Source organism: Coregonus lavaretus, assembly GCF_964263955.1.
Source record: "Coregonus lavaretus genome assembly, chromosome: 7".
NCBI lineage: Eukaryota > Metazoa > Chordata > Actinopteri > Salmoniformes > Salmonidae > Coregonus > Coregonus lavaretus.
The window spans coordinates 53928415-53954294 of NC_139994.1; the positions used below are offsets into that span (position 1 = coordinate 53928415).

Here is a 25880-nt window from a genome sequence, read left to right on the forward strand (position 1 = left end):
CCAAATTATAGAATTTACTTATTTACTTATTCACTTCAATTAGTTGTCATTGTAGGTCGTTCCTGTCTTCTTACTTTGGGAGGTCATTTGAGCTTTTGGACCGTTGCCCTCTGGGAAATTAAGTTAAACAAATAGCATAATTGACTCATTACGCTGTAATGTGCTGTATTTTTTAAACTCAATTGCTTACTCTTAGTTTTGAACACCTGATATACAGAACATTCAGAATAAACAAATCCTCCAACTGAAAGTACATAATACATTTGAGTCCTTTTTGTATAAGATTATCTGTCGAGTGCGTCCATTGACTTCACTGACACGGATCTTGTAATAGGACCCAATGGATCCGGCCAAGACGGTGATCGTGATTCGCTCTCTGGTGCCCGAAGGAGTGGCCGAACAGGATGGCAGGCTTTTGCCAGGCGACCGGCTCATGTTCGTCAACAGCACCAACCTGGACAACGCCAGTCTGGAGGAAGCCGTCCAGGCACTGAAGGGGGCCAACATCGGCAAGGTTCACATTGGGGTGGCCAAGCCACTGCCTGTAAGGAAACCCTATTGTAATGTTTGTCCTACAGAGAGGCAGGTGTGTGTGTATTTGTGTGTGTTTGTGTGTGTGTGTGTGCAGGGAGGGGGGGGGTGGGTGTCGGAGTGCGATGTGTTCTGTGTGCCCATGTGTGTGTGTGTTCTGTGTGTGTGTTATATGTATGTGAGCGTTTGTGTGTGTGTGCGTTTTCTCTCCGGTCTGTGGACATCCAATAATGAGGGCTCATCTTACAGATGGCTTGAATATTTCATGCTGAGAAGGCAGTGGAGTTAGGCTGCATGCTGACTCAACTCCAATCTCCCTGACAACAGCATAAGGCAGCACAAACATTCCTGCCCTTTGTGTCATATTGCTTTATTATTGCAGTTTGAGGCAGCTGTCAAAAAAAGGGGTTGTCCACAAACACATTCACCACCTGAGGGATTTCTAGTCTGTTTTCTGTGAAAATTGGCCGCATTCTTTCAGCTTTAAAGTTACATTTCTCTCTCTTGGGCTTGCCATTATGATGAGAACATACAGTAAGTTCTGGTTCTGGGATGTCAAGGTTATTGTAGGTCAGTTGGATTACATTGTCTTTGGGAAGCCTCTGTGGAGTTATCAAGCTCTCCTGCAGCTCCTGGAATGTAGGGGGGGGGGGGGTTGTTGTATTGCTTCTCAAAATGGAGTTTGATCCTCCAATACCTTCTCCAATTTATCCCTCTCTCTGGGCTCGTACTAGACAAAATCAAGATCAAAAGGTCCTTTTAAAGCAAAGCTGTGGCAACACCTTTGGAAATCGAATAGCCAAGTATAACTTTTTACCTTAGTCTGAGATTCAGCCCGTGATTCCTAACTACAGACAAAACCATGGAAACCAAAATAAACCATTAAAACTCACATACCTTTTGCTACTAACAACCTCAATTAGATTTCTTAACAACCCAACTACAATCATATTTGACTTGAAATTTGAAACCTATAGACAATGATTGGAATTTCCTTCCGGATATTTCCCATTTACTGCCCTGTCTCCACAGCCGTACATTGAAGAGGGCAGTCCGTCGTCATCCTCAGGAATCCATTTCTTTTTTTTTCTTCAACACTCTGCGGGTTAAAGAGAGCGATGAGGAGGGCCACCTTTTCCAGGCAGAGCCTGCATTGGTTAGTCGCAGTTGGGGACAAGTACAAAATATGTACTGTTGTCACAACTTCCGCAGAGGCTGCCTCCCCTCCTTGTTCGGGGCAGGCTTCGGCGTTCGTCGTCACCGGCTTACTAGCCACTGCCGCTCCATTATTCATCATTCCATTTGTCTTGTCTTGTCAATCACACACACCTGGTTCTTATCCCCTCATTAGTCCGTGTATACGTGTTCCCTCTGCCCCCTTGTCCTTGTGGGTGATTGTTTATTTGTGAGAGTTGTGTAGCTCGGTGGAGCTACTCGTACATTGTTATTGCCGGGGTAGATATTTCCCCTGTGCCTGTTATTGTTGGAGCTACTGTTCCTTGTATTACCAGGGTAGATTTTCCCCTGTGCCTGTTTCGTTTGTCGCTATTTGTGTACAACGGAATAAACTCTGCGTTCGGTGATTCCCCTCCTGCGCCTGACTCCTTCTATCACACTCATCACAACTGTGTTCACAAAAAAGTACAAAAAGTACAAAAAATGTATGCGCTCACTACTGTAAATCGCTCTGGATTAGAGCGTCTGCTAAATGTCTAAAATGTAAATGTAAATCAACCAATGAAATTGAGGGACAAGAAAAACAACCAATCAAAATTAAAGACACAAAATAACCATTGTAACTTCTAAAATGCATCCTTTACAATCTTGTATCAAGTGCATTTAATTTAATGCATAACTCTACAGTATCTAATCAAAATTGAGCCACAAAAAACAAGACAAACATTTTATGGAGTATCACTCGACTAAACACTCTGAGAAACAATGGAAAAGAGCAACAATGTCCAATATCAGAGTTAGAATATCCTTTAGAAATAGCTCTCATGGCACTAACACAGCTATCTGTGAATGGATAGCTCATCCATGGCATAGAGAGATATATTCACCATCTAATTCACTACATTCACATTCTTTGGTGCAGATTGACTCCAATGAGGTAGACCTGACCGATGAGAGGGCATTGGAGCATCGCTTCTCTGGTGAGGAGGATGACACCTTCCAGGCATCCATGATCGCCCTTCACGGCAGCACCTGCATCGCCGACCTGGACTACCAGACTACCTTGCAGTCCTCCACACCCAAGGTAGGCCAACAAATGTGCACTGTGGCTAGCTGAGTCCATTTTAAAGCCATTACAGTCAGCAATTATAGAAAGCTTGTTACAATGCAAAAAAAAGTACTCATTTGTTTGAATTTCATTGAAGCAAGCTGCTGCCCTTTTCACTAAGAAAACTCCTCACGTAATCAAAATAAGTTGCTTATTTTACCATACGAGGTTGACATTAGAAGTGCTGTGCTATAATTGTTTGACTTCTTCAAACTGTCAGCTGTATTGAAGTGATAAAATGTTTATTTAGTTTTTAACCCCTTCTTTGTATGTATTTTGCTTGTTTTTGTCTCACATTTTGCACAAGCTTATAGATCATTGTCACTCCCCAGAGTCCTACCCCCAGAGTCCTTATGTATTTCTGCTTGTTGCAGTTGTTCCACAGTTTCCTAATCCTAGGGATTTCTTTTTCCAAGTTCTATTGTGCCATCTCAGATGCTTAAGGAATCCCTGAAGAGATTCATCGCCGTACAGTCCGGGTCTCGTTAATTATATCTAGGGAGATAATAAAGAGATATTTGGTGCATCGTGCAGGATAATCTGTACTGTAATCATCGCTATTCCCCGTCAGCTGCTGATGGCTTTTCAATGGCTCATTAGGAGTGCAGAACCGCGACAGAGGTAGAAACTAACGAGGTGTAACCTCCATTTCGACTCGTCATTTTTTCTTCTTCTTCTACATAGCGGAGTGCTCGCCTGGACTTGTTGACTGAGCATCCCTTCGTAACGTTGTCCGGCCTTGCGGACGACACCGAACCCTTCTCCCCGGAGGAGAAGCCCATCGCTTTCCCCCCAACCAGGAGTATCGGAGGTCACGCCCTAGCGATAGACAACAACGCACTAACTAGCTCCGATCAGTACCTGGCGCATCACTTAACACAAATGGAGCCGTTGGAGATGTCGAACTCCTACAGTCCGTACACTGACCCTGAGCCCGGTTTGAATGATATGGGGGAGCCGGTGCAGTCTCTCCATTTTCAGGTGGAGCCCACCATGGCCGTTGGGGACATAGGGGAGATGGAAGGCTTAATGAAGGTAAACGAGCCTTCATCTGAAGAGCTGTGCCATCTGTCGCTTTGCCATCGAATGTAATTGAGTGTGCCTCGTAATCAAACAGACATGAGTAAATCGGTCATCAGCAATGCTCAGGAAATTGAAATGCAACAAGTTACGTTTAACCCATGTCGAAATGCACTGGACTGATCACAGGCCAATGTGAAATTGATAGCATTTTTTAGAATAATGATAACTCATCCAGTTTGAAACATTCTACTTTTTACTAGAATCACATTTCTAGGTATTAATTACTTGCCCAAGGTAACGGCATAACAGAAAATATTTAAAGATGAGTCCTCCTTACCTTGTATGTTTGATTCCCTGGCCCTCACTAATCGTTTCCACCTAACCTCCCTGGTAATTTACAGTGAGGGAAAAAAGTATTTGATCCCCTGCTGATTTTGTACGTTTGCCCACTGACAAAGAAATGATCAGTCTATAATTGTAATGGTAGGTTTATTTGAACAGTGAGAGACAGAATAACAACATCCAGAAAAACGAATGTCAAAAATGTTATAAATTGATTTGCATTCTAATGAGGGAAATAAGTATTTGACCCCCTCTCAATCAGAAAGTTTCTGGCTCCCAGGTGTCTTTTATACAGGTAACGAGCTGAGATTAGGAGCACACTCTTAAAGGGAGTGCTCCTAATCTCAGTTTGTTACCTGTATAAAATACACCTGTCCACAGAAGCAATCAATCAATCAGATTCCAAACTCTCCACCATGGTCAAGACCAAAGAGCTCTCCAATGATGTCAGGGACAAGATTGTAGACCTACATAAGGCTGGAATGGGCTACAAGACCATCGCCAAGCAGCTTGGTGAGAAGGTGACAACAGTTGGTGCGATTATTCGCAAATGGAAGACACACAAAATAACTGTCAATCTCTCTCGGCCTGGGGCTCCATGCAAGATCTCACCTCGTGGAGTTGCAATGATCATGAGAACAGTGAGGAATCAGCCCAGAACTACACGGGAGGATCTTGTCAATTATCTCAAGGCAGCTGGGACCATAGTCACCAAGAAAACAATTGGTAACACACTACGCCGTGAAGGACTGAAATCCTGCAGCACCGCAAGGTCCCCCTGCTCAAGAAAGCACATATACAGGGCCGTCTGAAGTTTGCCAATTAACATCTGAATGATTCAGAGGAGAACTGGGTGAAAGTGTTGTGGTCAGATGAGACCAAAATCGAGCTCTTTGGCATCAACTCAACTCGCCGTGTTTGGAGGAGGAAGAATGCTGCCTATGACCCCAAGAACACCATCCCCACCGTCAAACATGGAGGTGGAAACATTATGCTTTGGGGGTGTTTTTCTGCTAAGGGGACAGGACAACTTCACCGCATCAAAGGGACGATGGACGGGGCCATGTACCGTCAAATCTTGGGTGAGAATCTCCTTCCCTCAGCCAGGGCATTGAAAATGGGTCGTGGATGCGTATTCCAGCACGACAATGACCCAAAACACACGGCCAAGGAAACAAAGGAGTGGCTCAAGAAGAAGCACATTAAGGTCCTGGTGTGGCCTAGCCAGTCTCCAGACCTTAATCCCATAGAAAATCTGTGGAGGGAGCTGAAGGTTCGAGTTGCCAAACGTCAGCCTCGAAACCTTAATGACTTGGAGAAGATCTGCAAAGAGGAGTGGAACAAAATCCCTCCTGAGATGTGTGCAAACCTGGTGGCCAACTACAAGAAACGTCTGACCTCTGTGATTGCCAACAAGGGTTTTGCCACCAAGTACTAAGTCATGTTTTGCAGAGGGGTCAAATACTTATTTCCCCCATTAAAATGCAAATCAATTTATAACATTTTTGACATGCGTTTTTCTGGATTTTTTTGTTGTTATTCTGTCTCTCACTGTTCAAATAAACCTACAATTAAAATTATAGACTGATCATGTCTTTGTCAGTGGGCAAACGTACAAAATCAGCAGGGGATCAAATACTTTTTTCCCTCATTGTAGATGACCTCCATCTCATTCTGTCGCTATTATTCATTTTTAAATGTTGTTCTTAAACGTTGTACCTCCATAGAAAATATTTTCTAATTTGTTTCATGAATACTTTTTATTGAATCATTATTCTCAAGGGAAATGAGCCATCTGTAAAGCAGTCGAAAGAGGAAGGGGACGAGGTTATAACCACTGGCAGTCATTTTGAAAGGACAATCACCGTTGTTAAGGGCAATTCCAATCTCGGTTTGTATTATTTATTTGGCGATATGTTGTATATTGATGAGAAATTGTTGTGAAGAGAACAGCCTTCACTATCAGTCTTTCCTCTTTGCACCCCTTAATTGTATATAAATAAACAAAATATCTGATTATGCTTTGTGTCTGTTAGTGTTGTCGGATATTACTTATTAAATGCGTTACACATAATTGTGGGTAAAGGTTTTACATATAGGTTCCAGGTCTTTGGGAATGTTGTGCATTTTGTCTTTGTATCTACCTTACAGGGATGACAGTGAGCTCCATCAAGGATGGCTTGGGGATGTACATCCGCAGCGTCATCCACGGAGGTTCCATCAGCCGAGACGGCCGTCTAGGGGTGGGGGACCTAATCCTAGTCATCAACGGCGAGCCCACGGCCAACCTGACCAACGCCCAGGCCCGCGCCATGCTCCGGAGACACTCCCTCATCGGGCCAGACATGGGGTAAGGACCAGGACTAGGGGAACATGTTCAGTGTTTTGATACCTTGTCCATGGAAACCTGTTTTATATGGTTTCGCTATAGGCCTTCATTCAAATTCCCACCTACTTCCAACACATACAGTGCAGATTTCACATCAAGTATATTCTCCCTAGATTTCCTACACATTGATACGCACTCCTTTTATGTTACAATGTAAAGTCAGAGAGGATAATATTGTGGAGACCGAAACCCAAAACGTTCCTTTTCACTTCCTCTCTACACACATACATAAACACACCATTATACAGTCAGATAAATGGCACCTGACATCACACTAAATAAATGCCCCTTGATCAAATATGGTCCTTTTATTTTTATTTTTTCTGAATGATTTGGTTGCTTTTTCTATAGCTTATGTGTACAAAAATGATCAAGTGAATCATTGACTTAAACTTTGTAGTGTATGGAATTTGGGTAAATTGCTCCCAGTTATCCTATTAAGGCTATTTGTTCAGCATCTCTCGTAGAAACAGTTTATCTTCTCATTTTACATCTCCCACACAACAGCTAACTGTTTTACCAAACCATCCAAATGCACATTTAATTGAACTGAATTGAGATGACTAATACACATACCTCACAAACTAGTGTGACTGGCCTTGTCTATTAGTGTAGCAGGGTTTTGTTACTTGTCGTGTTTTTTGTGGACCCCAGGAAGTGTAGCTGCTGCTTCTGCAAAAGCTATTGTGGATCCAAATAAACAAATAAATAAACAAACATAAGAAATAAACAAATAGAAATAAACAACACCTTTTAATGAACCATGTAGTAGAAAGTGTGTTAAGGAGCTCACAGTTTTCTTTTAGCAATGCTCTTATCGTCGATAGTGGGAAATGCCATTGTAATCCAGTGTTGTGAGTCTTAATATCCCTTAGAAGTTTTTCATTCCAAAGCATGATAGCATATAGGCTACCGTACATACATTTCTGATGAACACCACCAATTGAGTACTGCAGGCTACATGAAGGTAGGACTTCCAGTCATGGAAAAGCTTCCTACAGCATTTGGACTGTCCTAGCACAGACGCTCAATGGTGAAATTTGAACAACTCACTAAGGCCTTTTACTTTCCTAAATTGTATTCTCTCCATGTATTCGAGGGAAGCTACATTAAAGTCTGGGGCAACATCATTTCCGGTATCTCAAGTCTTGCTTGCTTAATGCTAAACGTGTCAGTACATTCCAGTATGTTAGCCATGGTGCATAACATCCTCTTCACCTTCTAGATCTGCTTGTGCGCCAGAGGACGATCTGTGCCCCTTTTATGTGTGAGTACCGCTAACTCCCACGCTGACGGGTGTGCAACCAAAATCTACCACTGATTTGTTTCCTCTCTGTACACATTTTCTAACCATCTACATCTGAGTCTCATCACCTGTCCGTGGTAGGGAGTTTTATCCAGATCTAGACATTACAACACATACTGTAAATCAACCATACTGTAAATCAACCATACTGTATATCTATCATACACAAACCTTAGTTTGAACAGTTAAGTTCTTTGCTTTCTCTTGGAGCAAAATAGAGCAGACTTCTTAGCTAAATGCACTGTTACCGCTTACTCATTAATAATCAAATAATGTTGAAATCTATGGAGATTACAATTCGGCAGGTAGCTTAGTGGGTAAGAGCGTTGTGCCAGTAACCGAAAGGTCGCTGGTTCTAACCCCCGAGCCGACTAGGTGAAAAATCTGTCGATGTGCCCTTAAGCAAGGCACTTAACCCTAATTGCTCCTGTAAGTCGCTCTGGATAAGAGCGTCTGCTAAATGACTAAAATGTAAATGTAAATTCACCAGATCAGATAATAATATAGGCTACATACAGCACATTGACCATAGGTAATCACTGCTTTGCAGATTTTTTAAATACAACATATTTCATATCGCCAATACCAACACCGACATACTGTATCTCCTAAACCATTTTCTTTGGTGTGACAGCAAAGCTTCTGCTGGTGTCCATACGCACAGCTAGTCTAGTTAACGCAGTCCCAACACACAGTCAATGCATCTGGATAAATCTCTCACTGGACTGCACCACTAACCATGTTTATTTTAACACTTCACCCTTAACACTTCATTGACATGCCTCTCTGTGACTACGGGGCATGCAGGTCCATTTGTGTGGGGTGATAACGATCGATTTTGCACTTTTTTGTCTGTGCTGTATCCATCCCATCACACACTAATTCACTTATTCCTTCCTTCATCTGTTTTTGGAGGCATTTGAATTGCTATTTGATTCAAGTACCTCAGTGTCTGTATGTCCTAATGTTGAAGTATGACTCAATCCATCATTGTTAGATCTGTCATCTTCACTCAAATGTGTGTGTGTGTGTTTTAGAATCAACTACTGATGAATAATTGCTCGAAACTGGGCCTACCAAAGCAGACCTGTGCGCTTTTCTACTCCCTTTCATTCAATTCTTAATCATTTGGAATGTTCTCTACTGTTCCAGTAAATTAAGAATTGGTGTTCCAATTGATGTTCCCTTCAAAACTCCATGACATATTTTGGAAAGAATTCCCGTACTCAATCCATTGACGGCTCACTACATTATTCATGAATGGCTCACCTTGGGCTCATGATAGGCAGAATGTTCATTCCTTCCCCTTCTGCAATCTTGTGCCGCAGAGTTAAATTGGACGGGGAGGAGAACAACAGGCGTGTTCCTGAATGTGAATTAGACGTCTATGAATAAATAAAAGACTGTTTTGTAAAAGGGCTCTTTCTGACATATCGGGTTGCATATGAATGGAGGCACTTCCACTCTAATGCTTTGTTAAACGATCATGTCATTCCTAATGATGAATTCTGACACAAGGTTGAACTCCTGTGTCATATGTTTATGGATAGGATATATATTTTGGGGGTATTTGTAGTGATGATGAGAAATCTTGGTCAGGTTGATGTTAGGAGGAGTCTGCTGAGGCTCATTGGTGTGTATGCGTACGTGTGTGTGTTCTCAGCATTACGTATGTCCCTGTGGAGTATCTGGAGGAGTACAAGACTAGCCTGGAGCAGCCTAAAGATTACGTCTTCTCTGATGCACCTCCGACCCCAAAGTAAGCTCAAACTTTATAAAAGCAATACATTTATAGAAAGGTATTTTCATAACGATGCCTTGAGTAAACTTATATGTTTTTGTTTTCCAGCATAGACCAGCTTTCACAACATTATTTTGTTGAACTCCAGACAAAACAAGTCGATGAACAAACCATCAGACAAGTTATGGTTTAAAATTGGTTGTCTCTTTGCAGAAGAGAAATCCCAGAACTCCCTGAGCGGGAGGATGGAGAGGGAGAGGAGAGTGAGCTACAGAGCACCACCTTCAGTAACTGGAACCAGCCCACGAAGTGAGTAGGAACTTGGACCAGAACATAGAGTTGAACAACATGCCCTTGCCACAAAGCCTGTTTTAGCATGGGCAGCGCCATTGAAGGCTTTCACTATTTTAAAGTAGTCAACTGGGTGCAATGTCCTATTGGTTAAGAAGTGATAATAGCAATGATAGGGGGCGTACCCTCTTTCCAACTTTAATGTTAAAGAAACAAAGCTGATTGGGTAAATAAATAATAAGCAGTGTTTGGACAGCAAGCCAAGGTTTAAACACCCCTGGTTTATGGAATTAGTTATACCGCTTTGGAACGGAGCTAGAGCCTGCATATATATACAGTACCAGTCAAAGGTTTGGACACAACTACTCATTCAAGGGGTTTTCTTTATTTTTACAATTTTTTACATTGTAGAATAGTAGTGAAGACATCAAAACCATGAAATGACACATATGGAATCATGTAGTAACCAAAAAAGTGTTAAACAAATCAAAATATATTTTATATTTGAAATTCTTCAAATAGCCACCATTTTCCTTGATGACAGCTTTGCACACTCTTGGCATTCTCTCAACCAGCTTCACCTGCAATGCTTTTCCAACAGTCTTGAAGGAGTTCCCACATATGCTGAGCACTTGTTGGCTGCTTTTCCTTCACTCTGCGGTCCGACTCATTGTGGATTGTGGAGGCCAGGTCATCTGATGCAGCACTCCATCACTCTCCTTCATGGTAAAATAGCCCTTACACAGCCTGGAGGTGTGTTGGGTCATTGTCCTGTTGAAAAACAAATGATAGTCCCATTAAGCCCAAACCAGATGGGATGGCGTATCGCTGCAGAAGGCTGTGGTAGCCATACTGGTTAAGTGTGCCTTGAATTCTAAATAAATCACAGACAGTGTCACCAGCAAAGCACCCCCACACCATCACACCTCCTCCTCCATGCTTTACGGTGTCTCACAAAGACACAGCGGTTTGAACGAAAAATCTTACATTTGGACAAATTTCCACCGGCCTATTGTCCATTGCTCGTGTTTCTTGGCCCAAGCAGGTCTCTTCTTCTTATTGGTGTCCTTTAGTAGTGGTTTCTTTGCAGCAATTCGACCATGAAGGCCTGATGCACACAGTCCACTCTGAACAGTTGATGTTGAGATGTGTCTGTTACTTGAACTCTGTGAAGCACTGATTTCGCCTGCAATTTCTGAGGGTGGTAACTCTAATGAACTTATCCTCTGCAGCAGAGGTAACTCTGGGTCTTCCATTCCTGTGGCGGTCCTCATGAGAACCAGTTTCATAATAGCGCTTGATGGTTTTTGCGACTGCAAATGTTCCGTATTGACTGACCTTCTTGTCTTAAAGTAATGATGGACTGTCGTTTCTCTTTGCTTATTTGAGCTGTTCTTGCCATAATATGGACTTGGTCTTTTACCAAATAGGGCTATCTTCTGTATACCCCCCCCCTACCTTGTCACAAAAATTAAAATAAAAACTGATTGGCTCAAATGCATTAAGGAAAGAAAAGACAACAAATTAACTTTTAAGAAGGTACACCTGTTAATTGAAATGCATTCCAGGTGACTACCTCATGAAGCTGGTTGAGAGAATGCCAAGAGTGTGCAGAGCTGTCATCAAGGCAAAGGGTGGCTATTTGAAGAATTTGTTTAACACTTTTTTAGTTACTACATGATTTCATATGTGTTATTTAATAGTTTTGTTGTCTTCACTGTTATTCTACAATGTAGAAAATAGTAAAAATAAAGAAAACCCCTTGAATGAGTAGGTGTGTCCAAACTTTTGACTGGTACTGTACATACAGTGGCTTGCGAAAGTATTCACCCCCCTTGGCATTTTTCCTATTTTGTTGCCTTACAACCTGGAATTAAAATGGATTATTTTGGGGTTTGTTTCATTTGATTTACACAACATGCCTACCACTTTGAAGATGAAAAATATTGTTTTGGGTGAAACAAACAAGAAATAAGACAAAATAATTGAAAACGTAAGCGTGCATAACTATTCACCCCCCCCCCCCAAAGTCAATATTTGTAGAGCCAAAAAGCTCAATTTTAGTCTCATCTGACCAGAGTACCTTCTTCCATATGTTTGGGGAGTCTCCCACATGGCTTTTGGCAAATACCAAACGTGTTAGCTTATTTTTTTCTGTAAGCAATGGCTTTTTTCTGGCCATTCTTCCGTAAAGCCCAGCTCTGTGGAGTGTACGGCTTAAAGTGGTCCTATGGACAGATACTCCAATCTCCACTGTGGAGCTTTGCAGCTCCTTCAGGGTTATCTTTGGTCTCTTTGTTGCCTCTCTGATTAATGCCCTCCTTGCCTGATCCGTGAGTTTTGGTGGGCGGCCCTCTCTTGGCAGGTTTGTTGTGGTGCCATATTCTTTCCATTTTTTAATAATGGATTTAATGGTGCTCCGTGGGATGTTCAAAGTTTCGGATATTTTTTTATAACCCAACTCTGATCTGTACTTCTCCACAACTTTGTCCCTGACCTGTTTGGCGAGGTCCTTGGTCTTCATGGTGCCGCGTGCGAGGTGGTGCCCCTTGCTTAGTGGTGTTGCAGATTCTGGGGCCTTTCAGAACAGGTGTATATATACTGAGATCATGTGACAGATCATGTGACACTTAGATTGCACACAGGTGGACTTTATTTAACTAATTATGTGACTTCTGAAGGTAATTGGTTGCACCAGATCTTATTTAGGGGCTTCATAGCAAAGGGGGTGAATACATACGCACGCACCACTTTCTGTTATTTATTTTTTAGAATTTTTGAAACAAGTTAGTTTTTTCATTTCACTTCACCAATTTGGACTATTTTGTTTATGTCCATTACATGAAATCCAAATAAAAATCAATTTAAATTACATGTTGTAATGCAACAAAATAGGAAAAACGCCAAGGGGGATGAATACTTTTGCAAGGCACTGTATATATATATTTTTACCCCTTTTTCTTCCCCATTGGTAGTTACCGTTTTGTCCCATCGCTACGACTCCAAATACGGACTCGGCAGAGGCGAAGGTTGAGAGCCATGCGTCCTCCGAAACACGACCCTGCCAAGCAGCATTGCTTTTTGACACACTGCTTGTTTAACCCAGAAGCCAGCCACACCAATGTGTTGGAGGAAACACCGTACAACTGGCAACCGAAGTCAGCGTGCATGCGCCCGGCCCGCCACAAGGAGTCGCTAGAGCTCGATGGGACAAGGACGTCCCGGCCGGCCAAACCCTCCCCTAACCCGGACGACGCTGGGCCAATTGTGCGCCGCCTCACGGGTCTCCCGGTCGCTGCGCCACTCGGGAGGCCACAGATAGAAATTTAGCCAATTTGCAGAACTGACACAGTTCCCTAATCTAAATGACTTAGAATCATATCCGGTCTACCTAATTTACCGACCCGCCACAATGCCCCATTTCATACAACAGAGAATAATTTCCATTCTCAATTGTTGAACCTTCTGTAATGTTGTACTCTCCTGATATTGTATTCAATAGGTGAGATTTTTACACAAGCCATTTCCTCCTTCAATGTCACATCGTATTTTTACTTTGTGTGCAAATAAATCAAATTATAACAACCCCAGAACAGGAGTTGGCCAACCCTGTCCCAAGCAGTGGCGCAATACAGTAAACCTTTTAAAAATATATTTTACAATGTGTGTTGCCTCGCTCAGGGTGGAGCTCAAAAGAGAAGCGGGAAAGTCCCTTGGCATCAGCATTGTGGGGGGCAGAGGGATGGGCAGTCGCCTTAGCAACGGCGAGGTGATGCGGGGCATCTTCATCAAACACATCCTGGAGGACAGCCCCGCCGGCCGCAACGGAACTCTAAAGACTGGAGATAGGATTGTTGAGGTACACCAATCGATATTATTTCACAGAATAGAGATTAGAGTGTAGTTACTTTGACGTGATGAAATGGTAATTGCACAGTAATAACCTATGAATTACTTGTTTGTTTCTTTGGAATGTATCAGGTGGACGGTGTGGACCTGAGTGATGCCAGTCACGAGCAGGCTGTGGAGGCCATCCGCAGGGCAGGAAACCCCGTAGTGTTCCTGGTCCAGAGTATCGTCCACAGGCCCAGGGTGAGCCCTCTAGCTCCTTGTGTTAGCCTGCTAGCATGCTATCTTACTGTGATAGCATGCTAGCTAAGTGGTCCTAGCTCCCTGTGTTAGGATTCTAGCTAACTGGGATAGAATTCTAGCTAAGTGGTCCTAGCACCCTATGTGAGCATGCTAGCTGTGTGGCTGTCTTTCAACAACAATACTTGATTTCCTAATCTCTCACCATTAATTATTCCATTTAACACAAATGTAACTTCTAAAAGCTTCTTAACCATCCTGTATCCAACAAAGACTACAGTATCTATATCTGTCTCATGGCTTCAAAAATATGACTGGCTATTAGGGCTCTTCGTGAGAGGATGGATTTGAAGTGGGAGAAAGGCTTTTGCTCATATTCAATTAATTGACAGATTCCTTGTCAGGATCCATTTAATTAAAAAACTTAAAATGACAAAACATTAGACTGACTGTATTTTTGCTGCATCATCTTGATTGGTTTGAAAGTGCCCTTAGCATGACTAACTAATATCCTAATGAAATTGCTGCAAGCTTTGCAATAGCCGACATACACTCAGTGGTCAGTTTATTAGGTACACCCTTTTAGTACCGGGTCGGACCCACCTTTGCCTCCAGAATAGCCTGAATTCTTCGGGGCATGGATTCTACAGGGTGTGGCGTTCAAACATTGCTCAATTGGTATCAAGGGACCTAACGTGTGCCAGGAAAACATTCCCCACACCATTACACCACCGCCACCAGCCTGTACCGTTGACACCAGGCAGGATGGGGCCATGGAATCATGCTGCTTACACCAAATTCTGACTCTGCCATCAGCATGACACAACAGGAACCGGGATTCGTTGGAGCAGGCAATGTTTTTCCACTCCTCAATTGTCCAGTGTTGGATTGTTTTCCCACTGGAGCCGCTTCTTCTTGTTTTTAGCTGATAGTAGTGTAACCCGGTGTTGGTTGTCTGCTGCAATAGCCCATCCGTGATAAGGACCGACAAGTTGTGCATTCCGAGATGCTGTTCTGCACACCACTGTTGTACTGCGCCATTATTTGCCTGTTTGTGGCCTGCCTGTTTCTTGCCATTCTCTTTCGAACTCTCTCATCAATGAGCTGTTTTCGCCCACAGGACTGCCACCGACTAAATGTTTTTTGTTTGTCGCCCTAGACACTGTCGTGCGTGAAAAACATAGCAGGCCGGCTGTTTCTGAGATACTGGAACCGGCGCGCCTGGCACTGACGATCACGCTCGAAGTCGCTTAGGTCACTCGTTTTGCCCATTCTAACGTTTAATTGAACAGTAACTGAATGCCTGTCTGCCTGCTTGCTTTATATAGCAAGCCACGGCCAAGTGACTCACTGTCTGTAGGAGCAAACCATTTTCGTGAACTGGGTGGTGTACCTAATAAACTGGCCACCGAGTGTATATTGACATACAACTCACAATCATTAATTAGTATGCATGGTTAAAGCTTTCCGGACCTTTTCCACAACCTTCCACTAACCAGTCCAGCATGCACCTCTTCCTCAGCCCAAGTCCCACTATAGCCCCCCTTCGTCACCAGTCATAGAGTACAGCACCGCTTTAAAACGCTTGCCTCATCACATGTGCCAGGTAATCTCTCTCTCTCTCTCTTTCACTCTCGGTTTCTTTTTCTTTCTTTCTTTTTTTATTTGTTCCTCTTTTTCTTTACACATCAGTAGAGTCTATGTTGCTTTATCTCTCCATTCAGGAGTATTCACAGGTTTGCTTATAGTCTACTTAATGTATGTGTGTGCAAAAAAAGAGACCCAATAGAAAATTGGAATCGGGTTGCATCCAGGGTAAACGTTATATGCTGCAAAGGTTAACTGCTGTGGGCAGGTCTGTATTGCTCTTGTCCTTTTAAATAGTGCCAGTGGGGCCCACCTACAGATCGTAATGATGCTTCCTAGCAGTTACCCCTTTATGGCCTTCTACACTTCAATGTCACTGGTGAATAATCCAAAAGCAGCCTTGAGGATTCTCTGAAACGTTTATTGTTTGGCTTCTAAGAAAGAGCTCAACTTTGATTATTTTTTTTTTTTTAACTGGTCTCCTTGAGGACATTTATTACTAGTCACTCATTTTGGAGTAATTTTGATAACTCCAGAGGTATTTTTACTATTGAGCCTACATTTTCTTGGTGTTTTAACTTTTGAGCCTCCAAATTCCCTTCTTTCCAGGACAGCCTTTGATTCCATTTTTATCAGTGCCCAATCTTACTTCATGTAGACTGTGATTGCTTTTTCCTCCTTTCGCTGCTCAAGGTCTGCTTTTGGGGGGTCAATCCTACAGTGTATAATATACTATATCAGTGTAGAATAGTTCTCTTTGGCCCAGTTTCCCAGACCCAGATTAATTCTACTAATGAACTCAAAAGCATGCTCAGTGGAAAATCGCCATTGAAAGTGCTTTTGAGTCCAGGAATAGATTGTGTCTGCCTGGGATAGCAGCTCATTAAGTTATGTGAACTGAGAAAGAATCAAGGAACAGGAAAACCTAAAAGAACACAATAGCCAATATGTTCAGTACCCCAAACCACAAGGTTCACTGCATGTTGCTGTGGTGGTTTCTGGCTGGCAGGCAGATATATTAAGTCAGCTCCTGGGTGAGAGATGGTCAGCCCTGGGTGGAATATTGATTACCGGGCTGCCTACCTCACTGGCCGCATCATTTTAGTTTTCCCAATGTGGAACGTATACAGTACCTTCTCTGACCAAGGGCAATCCATACTCTGGTGTAGCCAAGCCTATACAACCACAACTCCTGAAGAAAAAAACAACCACTGATGTTTTGCTCAGGCTACTTTTTCTGTTATATTCAAACTAATGTTTTTAATATATATGGATGCTTTTACTTTTCTGAATGTACATTCTATACATTTTAGACATTGCCCATGCAAGCCTCACCAATTTAAATACAATATGATGTCTCAACGTTGTAAGTTCAGCCTTTGCTGATATGTCATTTGATGACAATACCTAGCGATGTATTTTTCATGTCTCCCTCTTGTACACAACAGTCCTCAACCACGGACACCAACGAGGAGAGAGTGGCGGCCATGGTGCGGCGCAATAGTGACAAGGTTAGTAACACATACACTACCGGTCAAAAGTTGGGACACACCTACTCATTCAAGGGTTTTTCTTTATTTTTTACTATTTTCTACATTGTAGAATAATAGTGAAGACATCAAAACTATGATGTGATGCATATGGAATCATGTAGTAACCAACAAAGTGTTAAACAAATCAAAATAGATTTAATCTTTGAGATTCTTCAAATAGCCACCCTTTCCCTTGATGACAGCTTTGCTCACTCTTGGCATTCTCTCAACCAGCTTCACCTGGAATGCTTTTCCAACAGTCTTGAAGGAATTCCCACATATGCTGACAACTTGTTGGCTGCTTTTCCTTCACTCTGCTGTCCGACTCATCTGAAACCATCTCACTTGGGTTGAGGTCGGGGGATTGTGGAGGCCAGGTCATCTGATGCAGCACTCCATCACTCTCCTTCTTGGTAAAATAGCCCTTACACAGCCTGGAGGTGTGTTGGGTCATTGTCCTGTTGAAAAACAAATAATAGTCCCACTAAGCCCAAACCTGATAGGATGGCGTATCACTGCAGAATGCTGTGAAAGCCATGCTGGTTAAGTGTGCCTTGAATTCTAAATAAATCACAGACAGTGTTACCAGCAAAGCACCCCCACACCATAACACCTCCTCCTCCATCCTTTACGGTGGGAACTACACATGCGGAGATCATCCGTTCACCCACACCGCGTCTCACAAAGACACAGCGGTTTGAACCAAAAATATCAAATTTGGACTCCAGACCAAAGGACAAATTTCCACCGGTCTAATGTCCATTGCTCGTGTTTCTTGGCCCAAGCAGGTCTTTTCTTCTTATTGGTGTCCTTTAGTAGTGGTTTCTTTGCAGCAATTCGACCATGAAGGCCTGGTTCACACAGTCCCCTCTGAACAGTTGATGTTGAGATGTGTCTGTTACTTGAACTCTGTGAAGCATTTATTTGGGCTGCAATTTCTGAGGCTGGTAACTCTAATGAACTTATCCTCTGCAGCAGAGGTAACTCTGGGTCTTCCATTCCTGTGGCGGTCCTCATGAGAGCCAGTTTCATCATAGCGCTTGATGGTTTTTGCGACTGCACTTGAAGAAACTTTCAAAGTTCTTGAAATGTTACGTATTGACTGACCTTCATGTCTTCAAGTAATGATGGACTGTCATTTCTCTTTGCTTATTTGAGCTGTTCTTGCCATAATATGGACTTGGTCTTTTACCAAATAGGGCTATCTTCTGTATACCCCCCCCTACCTTGTCACAACACAACTGATTGGCTCAAATGCATTAAGAAGGAAATAAATTCCACAAATTAACTTTTAAGAAGGCACACCTGTTAATTGAAATGCATTCCAGGTGACTACCTCATGATGCTGGTTGAGAGAATGCCAAGAGTGTGCAAAGCTGTCAAGGCAAAGGGTGGCTATTTGAAGAATCTCAAATATAACATATATTTTGATTTGTTTAACACTTTTTTGGTTACTACATGATTCCATATGTGTTATTTCATAGTTTTTATGTCTTCACTATTATTCTACAATGTAGAAAATAGTAAAAATAAAGGAAAACCCTTGAATGAGTAGGTGTGTCCAAACTTTTGACTGGTACTGTATGTCAAATACTTTCAAATACTTGAGGTGCACTGGATTTAGCTCAGAGCAAAGCAGACAAAGCACAGCTCATGTACTGTATTTGAAAGGGTGCTGGTCTTGTAACCTTAGGTAACACCTGTAATTTGACGTATTGTCGTAGAAGTCTCAAATCAAATTCCTGCAGGGATTTATCTTAAATTAGGATTTCTAGTAGACCTAGCACTTCACTCTCATTCATAGTGGTGGGAGTGAAGTTTCTGCCTTTAGTTTCACAATGTTGTTGCCCTAAAAAGTGACTGACTCTTCTCTGTTCTCTGTAGAAGGTTGAGAGTCACAGTAGACTATTCCTACGCCTCTCCCCAACTAACCCTTTCACTCCTACTCCGTTTAAGGTTTGTGGGTCTTTGTGTTGTTGTGCTTTTCACCTTCTATTTCCATGTATGCTTGTACAGTTGTGTTATGGAATATATGTGGAGACACATATATTGGACAGGCCTTGCATGCATACATGCTGTCCTAACATCTTTCCACTAAACCTATTTGAATCCTTTTTTATTTTTTGTGTTTTGTTGTTTACAAATAGCTTCGATACAAATTTCGGAATTTTGCAACGCTTTGCAAAATGTGAAAATTAAAATGGCCCAAATTAAACCCCAAATTCATCCCCAAAATATGCAATGTTTTGATTCGGAATCCAAATGCATTTGAATTTGCCTAAATTTATAAAAATAATCCTGTTTGCCTTTTATTGTGTTGCACTTGTTTCATAAGGTAAGTGTACATTTGCATGTGTTACCAGATGGACAATGGTTGGATTGAATTCTATCAGTAAGGAACATTTGTTATTAAACTCATTCTTGAATATTGAAGTAATCTAGAAATACACTACTTATGACGTTGCTTACAGCAAGCATTCCTTGATTAGGCATATAAAAAAAAAATATCCCTAAAAAATAGGGTAATACTATTTTAAATTGTCCACCTGCACATGAGTGACTAAAACGTACTTTACCGACTCAACTTAACAAGCTTTAGGTTGTAGTCAGCTAAACCTGCTACGTTGAAACTAAGCGATTGTTATCTGCCTTTTTGCCACAAAACAAATCTGTTTTCCCAACACTTCTGTGGTGTGGCAGCTGCCAAAGCGGGAAGCGGGAAAGACATCGTCCACCACTCCTCACCTCTCCCTTCCCATGGTTCCCCACGTTGGAGAGACAAACACGGATACCCTGACAGAGATTCCCGACAAACCGGCCCAGACGGAAGAGGAGGATGAGTTTGGCTACAGCTGGAGTGAGTGTGACGAGATGAACAGATCTAGGAACAGTTTACCTTTACTCTTAATCCTAACCATGGAAGGGGCAAAACTGACCATTAGGGGCAACTTCCTCCTTCTTCATGAAAGGACCGAAGTTGTCTAACCATGTTATGTAATCTGGATTCTCACAATGTTCTTAGTGATCATTACACAATGAATAAGACCATGGACCCAGTCCAGAAACCCAACCCCTAGCCCCTACTCCCTAGGCACTTGTGGAGAACTGGATAGATTTGAAAGGGGAAAGTCCTACCAATTCTAAAGAGGACAATGTGCAGTTACTACCATATTTATACCTATCAAATCATTTCAGATTTACAGGAAGATCCCAGTGGGTAGGCAGTAGTGTTTGCTTGCAGACTATGCCATGGATTCAGAAAGTTCCATCTTGGCTTGCCTCCTCCCATGTGCTAGCACCTATCGGCCACTAGAGGACGTCCACATTGCAATCATAGTCTTGCCAGTGCTTGAATTGGGCCAGAACACACACCGGTACACCCAAAATGAGTACCGGCTCCTATTTCAGTCCACTTCAAGAACTAACTATTTTTATTTGTATTTATTATGGATGCCCATTAGTTCCTGCCAAGGCAGCAGCTACTCTTCCTGGGGTCCAGCAAAATAAAGGCAGTTATTTACAATAAAAACAACAACAATACATTACATTTCACAACAGATTTCACAACACATTTAGTGTGTGCTCTTAGGACATAAGGTGTATTTTTATCTGTTTTTTAATCTGATTTTACTGCTTGCATGAGTTACTTGATGTGGAATAGAGTTCCATGTAAGTCTTGCTACTAGGCTCCCAAGGCAAGTCAACTAGGCTAGCACAGTGATATTATACCTATCCAGTTATTCAAAATGAAGTGCCTAGGTCCCCTCAACTCTGGACCTCGAAACCAGTCCCACTGCATTTTCTTCCCCTCTAATCAGGGACTGATTTAGACCTGGGACACCAGGTGGGTGCAAGTAATTATCAGGTAGAACAGAAAACCAGCAGGCTCCGGACCTCGTAGGATAAGAGTTGAATACCCCTGGCCTAGGGGTTGGGGAAAGGGGTTGTTTCTGGATGGGGCCTCGGGCTCTTCTGATTACGGACAGTATAGTCCCTCCTGGGCCCCTGGTGAATGCAGTGTGTGTGTGTGTGTGTGTGTGTGTGTGTGTGTGTGTGTGTGTGTGTGTGTGTGTGTGTGTGTGTGTGTGTGTGTGTGTGTGTGTGTGTGTGTGTGTGTGTATGTGTGCGTGTGCGTGTGTGTGTGTGTGTGTGCGTGTGTGTGTGTGTGTCCTGTGTTGATCCGATTGATGAGGTGGAGACTGGAGAGGTGAGTCAGGGAGATTAGTACAGGAGTTCTAGCTATATTTGGCTCTATTCAATCATTTCACATGTGAATTATAATTATACAACACACACAGGTCGTAGTCAAGTCTGCCACTGTATTCACATTCATCAGTAGGATTGGTCAGTGTTTCAACCCATTTCAATCTATCCACTGTTCTCTACAGAGAACATCAGTCAGAGGTATGGCACCCTCCCAGGGCTTCTGCACATGATTGAGCTGGAGAAAGGGAAGACTGGCCTGGGCCTTAGTCTGGCTGGCAACCGTGACCGCTCTCGCATGAGCGTGTTTGTGGTCGAGATCGACCCCAGTGGAGCCGCTGGCAAAGATGGTCTCGTTGTGGTCGGGGATGAACTGTTGGAGGTGAGGGGCTTGGATTAGTAATGTAGTGGTCACAGATGCTCTAGATGGGTGGTTCTTAACCAGGAGTTGATGTCCAGTGGGTATTACTGTGTTATATGGTCTGAATCATCAAATATTACTTGATTTAGCTTTTCCTCTCTGATTTGATATCTACGTTTAATTTTAATCCCGACAATATTATCTGAGGTTTGCAGGAAGCAAGCAAAACTAATGACTGTTGCTGAATTTAATAATATTTTATCGAATTCAGTGGAATAAATTTGTATGAAAGACAGTAGTAACAAGTGAATTTCTGCACCCTATCAGATCAACGGGCAGATTCTGTATGGGCGGAGTCACCAGAATGCCTCCTCCATCATCAAAAGCGCCCCGTCGAAGGTCAAGATCATTTTCATCAGGTGGGGTATTTAAATAAACAGGGACATATATCCCAAGTCCTTATCTCCATCCTTCCACCAAGTATTGTTTCAAGTATCTTTACCAAGCCTTAACAAGAACAAAAATGTATAGATAGTGTAGCTCTGTTTTCCAACTCCAGTCCTCCAGTACCCCCAACAGTATACATTTTTGTTGTAGCCTCGGACAAACTCACCTGATTCAACTGGTCAACTAATCATCAAGCCCTCAATGAGTTGATTCAGGTGTTTTTGTCTGGACTACAACAAAAACGTGTGCTGTTGGGGGTAGTGGAGGACTGGAGTTGGAAAACACTGTTGTAGCTGAGCCCCTTCCATACCAGAGGACTAGTTCAAGTCTAATGCATCACCATATAAAGCCCAGTAGATGGAGCTGTGGTCTTACAAAGGACTGATGTAACTTGATATCAGCGAAGACACAAGGGGCATCTCAATACTCCCAAGATGTTTTCTTCAATTTTCTCCCGGCCTGTGTTATTATCAGTCAGAATCTGTGAAAACCCAGCTAGTTATCACACATAAACATAATAAATCAGACCAATATAAGCGATTCTCGACTCATGGATCAACACACACTACTTAACTCAGCTGATAGCCTCAATTAGACTGTGGTTCACAGACTCAGGATGCGCCCCAATTGGCACTCTATTCACTACATCAGGGATCATCAACTAGATTCAGCCGCGGGACAATTTTTTTTTCTTGAGCGTATGGTCAGGGGGCCGGAACATAATTACAAATCATTTGTAAACTGCAAATTGACCGCAAGAAGCCCAAACAGATATAGTAGTTGACTAAAACATAATCATTTCATACGATCACATAATCAAATCAAATTTTATTGGTCACATACACGTGTTTAGCAGATGTTATTGCGGGTGTAGCGAAATGCTTGTGTTTCTAGCTCCGACAGTGCAGTATATCTAACAATAAATATTTAACAATTTCACAACATATACCCAATACACAGAAATCTAAGTAAAGCAACGAAATTAAGAATATATAAATAAATATATGGACGAGCAATGTCAGAGCGACATAGACTAAGATACAGTAGAATAGTATAGAATACAGTATATACATAGGAGATGAGTAATGCAAGATATGTAAACATGATTATATGTTATTATATATCTGTCTATTATGCGAAGGAATACTTTGGAACAGATTTCCATAATTTTTTATGTCCAACAATTTAAGAAAAAAAGTAGTGCACTGTAAAGGGGAAGGGGTGGCATTTGGGATGCAGGCTTAGTGATTCATATGAGCTATGAGTCTCAGACAGGAAGAAAGCTGGGTGTGATTTACTCCGATTAGTGATTTACTCTGAGTTTTGACTGGTGGGCAGGAACACAGATGCTCTCAACCAGATGGCTGTGGGACCAGTGAGGGAGCATGGAGACACCCTGGAGCCCCAGACAGAGGTAAACACACACACACACACATGCAGGCATGTGCACACAAAGGCATAGTACATACACACATGTGGGCATTCACACACACACACGCATATAAAAGTCCTTACAGTGTGAAGCAGCTCAATGACTGAAAATACACTCAAATATTCTACTCTTTCAATCTCTTATTATTCATTTTTTCACAGCTGGAAACATGTTCTTCCATTGCACCCTCAGCGATCAATGTCGACATGTTGAAATACGTGCAGCACGTCATACTGCCGAAGGTGAGACACTCAAGACTCCCGTGCTGCTCTGCTATGAGTTACCTGGAGACGCTCCCGTGCTGCTATGAGTTATATAACCTCAGACCTCTTCAGGAAAAGGTTTTATTGACGAGGTCATAAAACAAAGGGAAGTAGAGAGAAAGAAAGAAAGAGAGAGCGGGAGGGGGGTGGAAATAGCCTGTTCTAGTTTGATAGGCTGCTGAGAGAAAGAGAGAGAGAGAGAGAGAGAGAGAGAGAGAGAGACAGAGAGAAAAAGAGAGAGCAAGAGAGAGAGATGGGCCTATTCTAATTGGACAGGCTGCTACAAGAGAGACAGAGAGAGACACATAGAGAGAGAGAGAGAGAAAGAGAGAGAGAGAGAGAGAGAGAGAGAGAGACAGAGAGAGAGAGAGAGAGAGAGACAGAGAGAAAAAGAGAGAGCAAGAGAGAGAGATGGGCCTATTCTAATTGGACAGGCTGCTACAAGAGAGACAGAGAGAGACACATAGAGAGAGAGAGAGAGAAAGAGAGAGAGAGAGAGAGAGAGAGAGAGAGACAGAGAGAGAGAGACAGAGAGATAGGCCTATTCTAATTGGACAGGCTGCTACAAGAGAGAGGGAAGCGAATGATCGAGGGACGACAGCAATCTACCCCAGGAACTGAGAGAGAGCAGGATAGACAGACAGAGAGAGAGAAAGAAAGAAAGAATGAGAGAGGGGGATGTCAACCTATTCTAATTTAATGGGTCTTCTGACAAGCCAAACACCTGGATGGGAGTCTCAGCCTAGCTGTCTATCCACATGGTTTATTATGTAATAGTATATTAGAGGATCACGGTATGAAGGTAACATCTGGTATGGGCACATACCAGACACATACTTCCCTGTTACTTCCGCACACTCTCCAGGAACAAAAGATCAAGATGCTGAGTGAAGCTGGGTAGTGTTCATCACGGCACATTGTACCAAAACATTTTGTAACGGAAAATGTAATTAAGTGTTTTGTGTTGTTCAAGTTCAGATGTTACCTCCCCATTTATTTCGGATTCTGACCATTTTCTTCGGTTTCATGCCTAATGAACACAACCCTGGCACTAGTTTTTTCTACTACTCCAGCCACTTTATTATTGTCTGAAAAAAGCGTACAATAGCGTCTCTGATGTAGGTAGAACCATAATGTTCCAAAATGCCTCACAATTTACAAAACAAACCGTTCTTGCATTGTGATGTTTCTGATCTATTGCTCGCTATGTTCATGTTTAATGCGTCGTCATGCATATTTCATGTGCATAATTATGTTTTCAATTGTGATTCATAGTGCCTATAATTATGGTTGACAGGGAGTTATCGAGTAAAATTCAAGTACATTATCACTGTTTATCTCTAGGAGGAGGGTGGATTCGGCATCACTTTCAGTGAGGAGGACACCAAGAATGGGGTGGTGATTCAGAGTATAACTGAAAAAGGACCAGCAGGAAAGGTTTGTCACTCTAGTGTTTCTTACTCTACAGGTATCCTCTATAGAAGTGTTCTGGGAGACCCACAAGGGGAGCAGGCTTTTGTTCCAGCCCAGCACTAACCCACCTAATATAACTGGTATCGTGTGAGTTGGTAGAACATGGCACTTGCAACGCCAGGGTTGTGGGTTCGATTCCCACAGGGAACCAGTACGGAAAATAAATATGAAATAAGAGCATCTGCGAAAATGTAAATAACTGCTCATTAGGACCTTGATTAGTTGAATCAGTAAATTGCTGGGTTGGAACAAAATCCTGTAGCGGTCCATGACTATCTTTAAAGAACAATGCTCTCCAGAAAAACCTATTGGGACAATTCTACGTGTTATGCTAATTGGATGGCCACATTTTACGCATGCAAAACATTCTCTAACACCAGTCCTGTATTACTCTATGCAGGACGGCAGCATCAAATCTGGAGATAAACTCCTGGCTGTGGAGGATGAGCCAGTGACGGGCTACACTGTGGAGAGGGTAAGATCTGCCTCTGCAGCCATTTTAGACACACACCCTACGGCCAGGGTTAATGTATATTTAGATGATTAGCTTGTTGAGTGTTAGTTTAACGTATACCATGGCATTGTT

General features: G+C 42.5%; 1 protein-coding gene across 1 annotated transcript in view; it reads left to right on the forward strand.

Annotated features, from left to right (window-relative positions):
• Positions 1-25880, forward strand: part of LOC311132984 (multiple PDZ domain protein-like) — an 84088-nt gene that overhangs the window by 31388 nt on the left and 26820 nt on the right. Inside the window, 13 exon segments of the mRNA XM_084166389.1 lie at positions 335-544; positions 1564-1602; positions 1604-1687; positions 2630-2791; positions 3500-3850; positions 5963-6071; positions 6332-6530; positions 7795-7836; positions 9539-9634; positions 9830-9925; positions 13589-13766; positions 13889-13999; positions 15519-15602. Coding sequence (XP_084022515.1) covers positions 335-544; positions 1564-1602; positions 1604-1687; positions 2630-2791; positions 3500-3850; positions 5963-6071; positions 6332-6530; positions 7795-7836; positions 9539-9634; positions 9830-9925; positions 13589-13766; positions 13889-13999; positions 15519-15602 — 1761 coding nt within the window.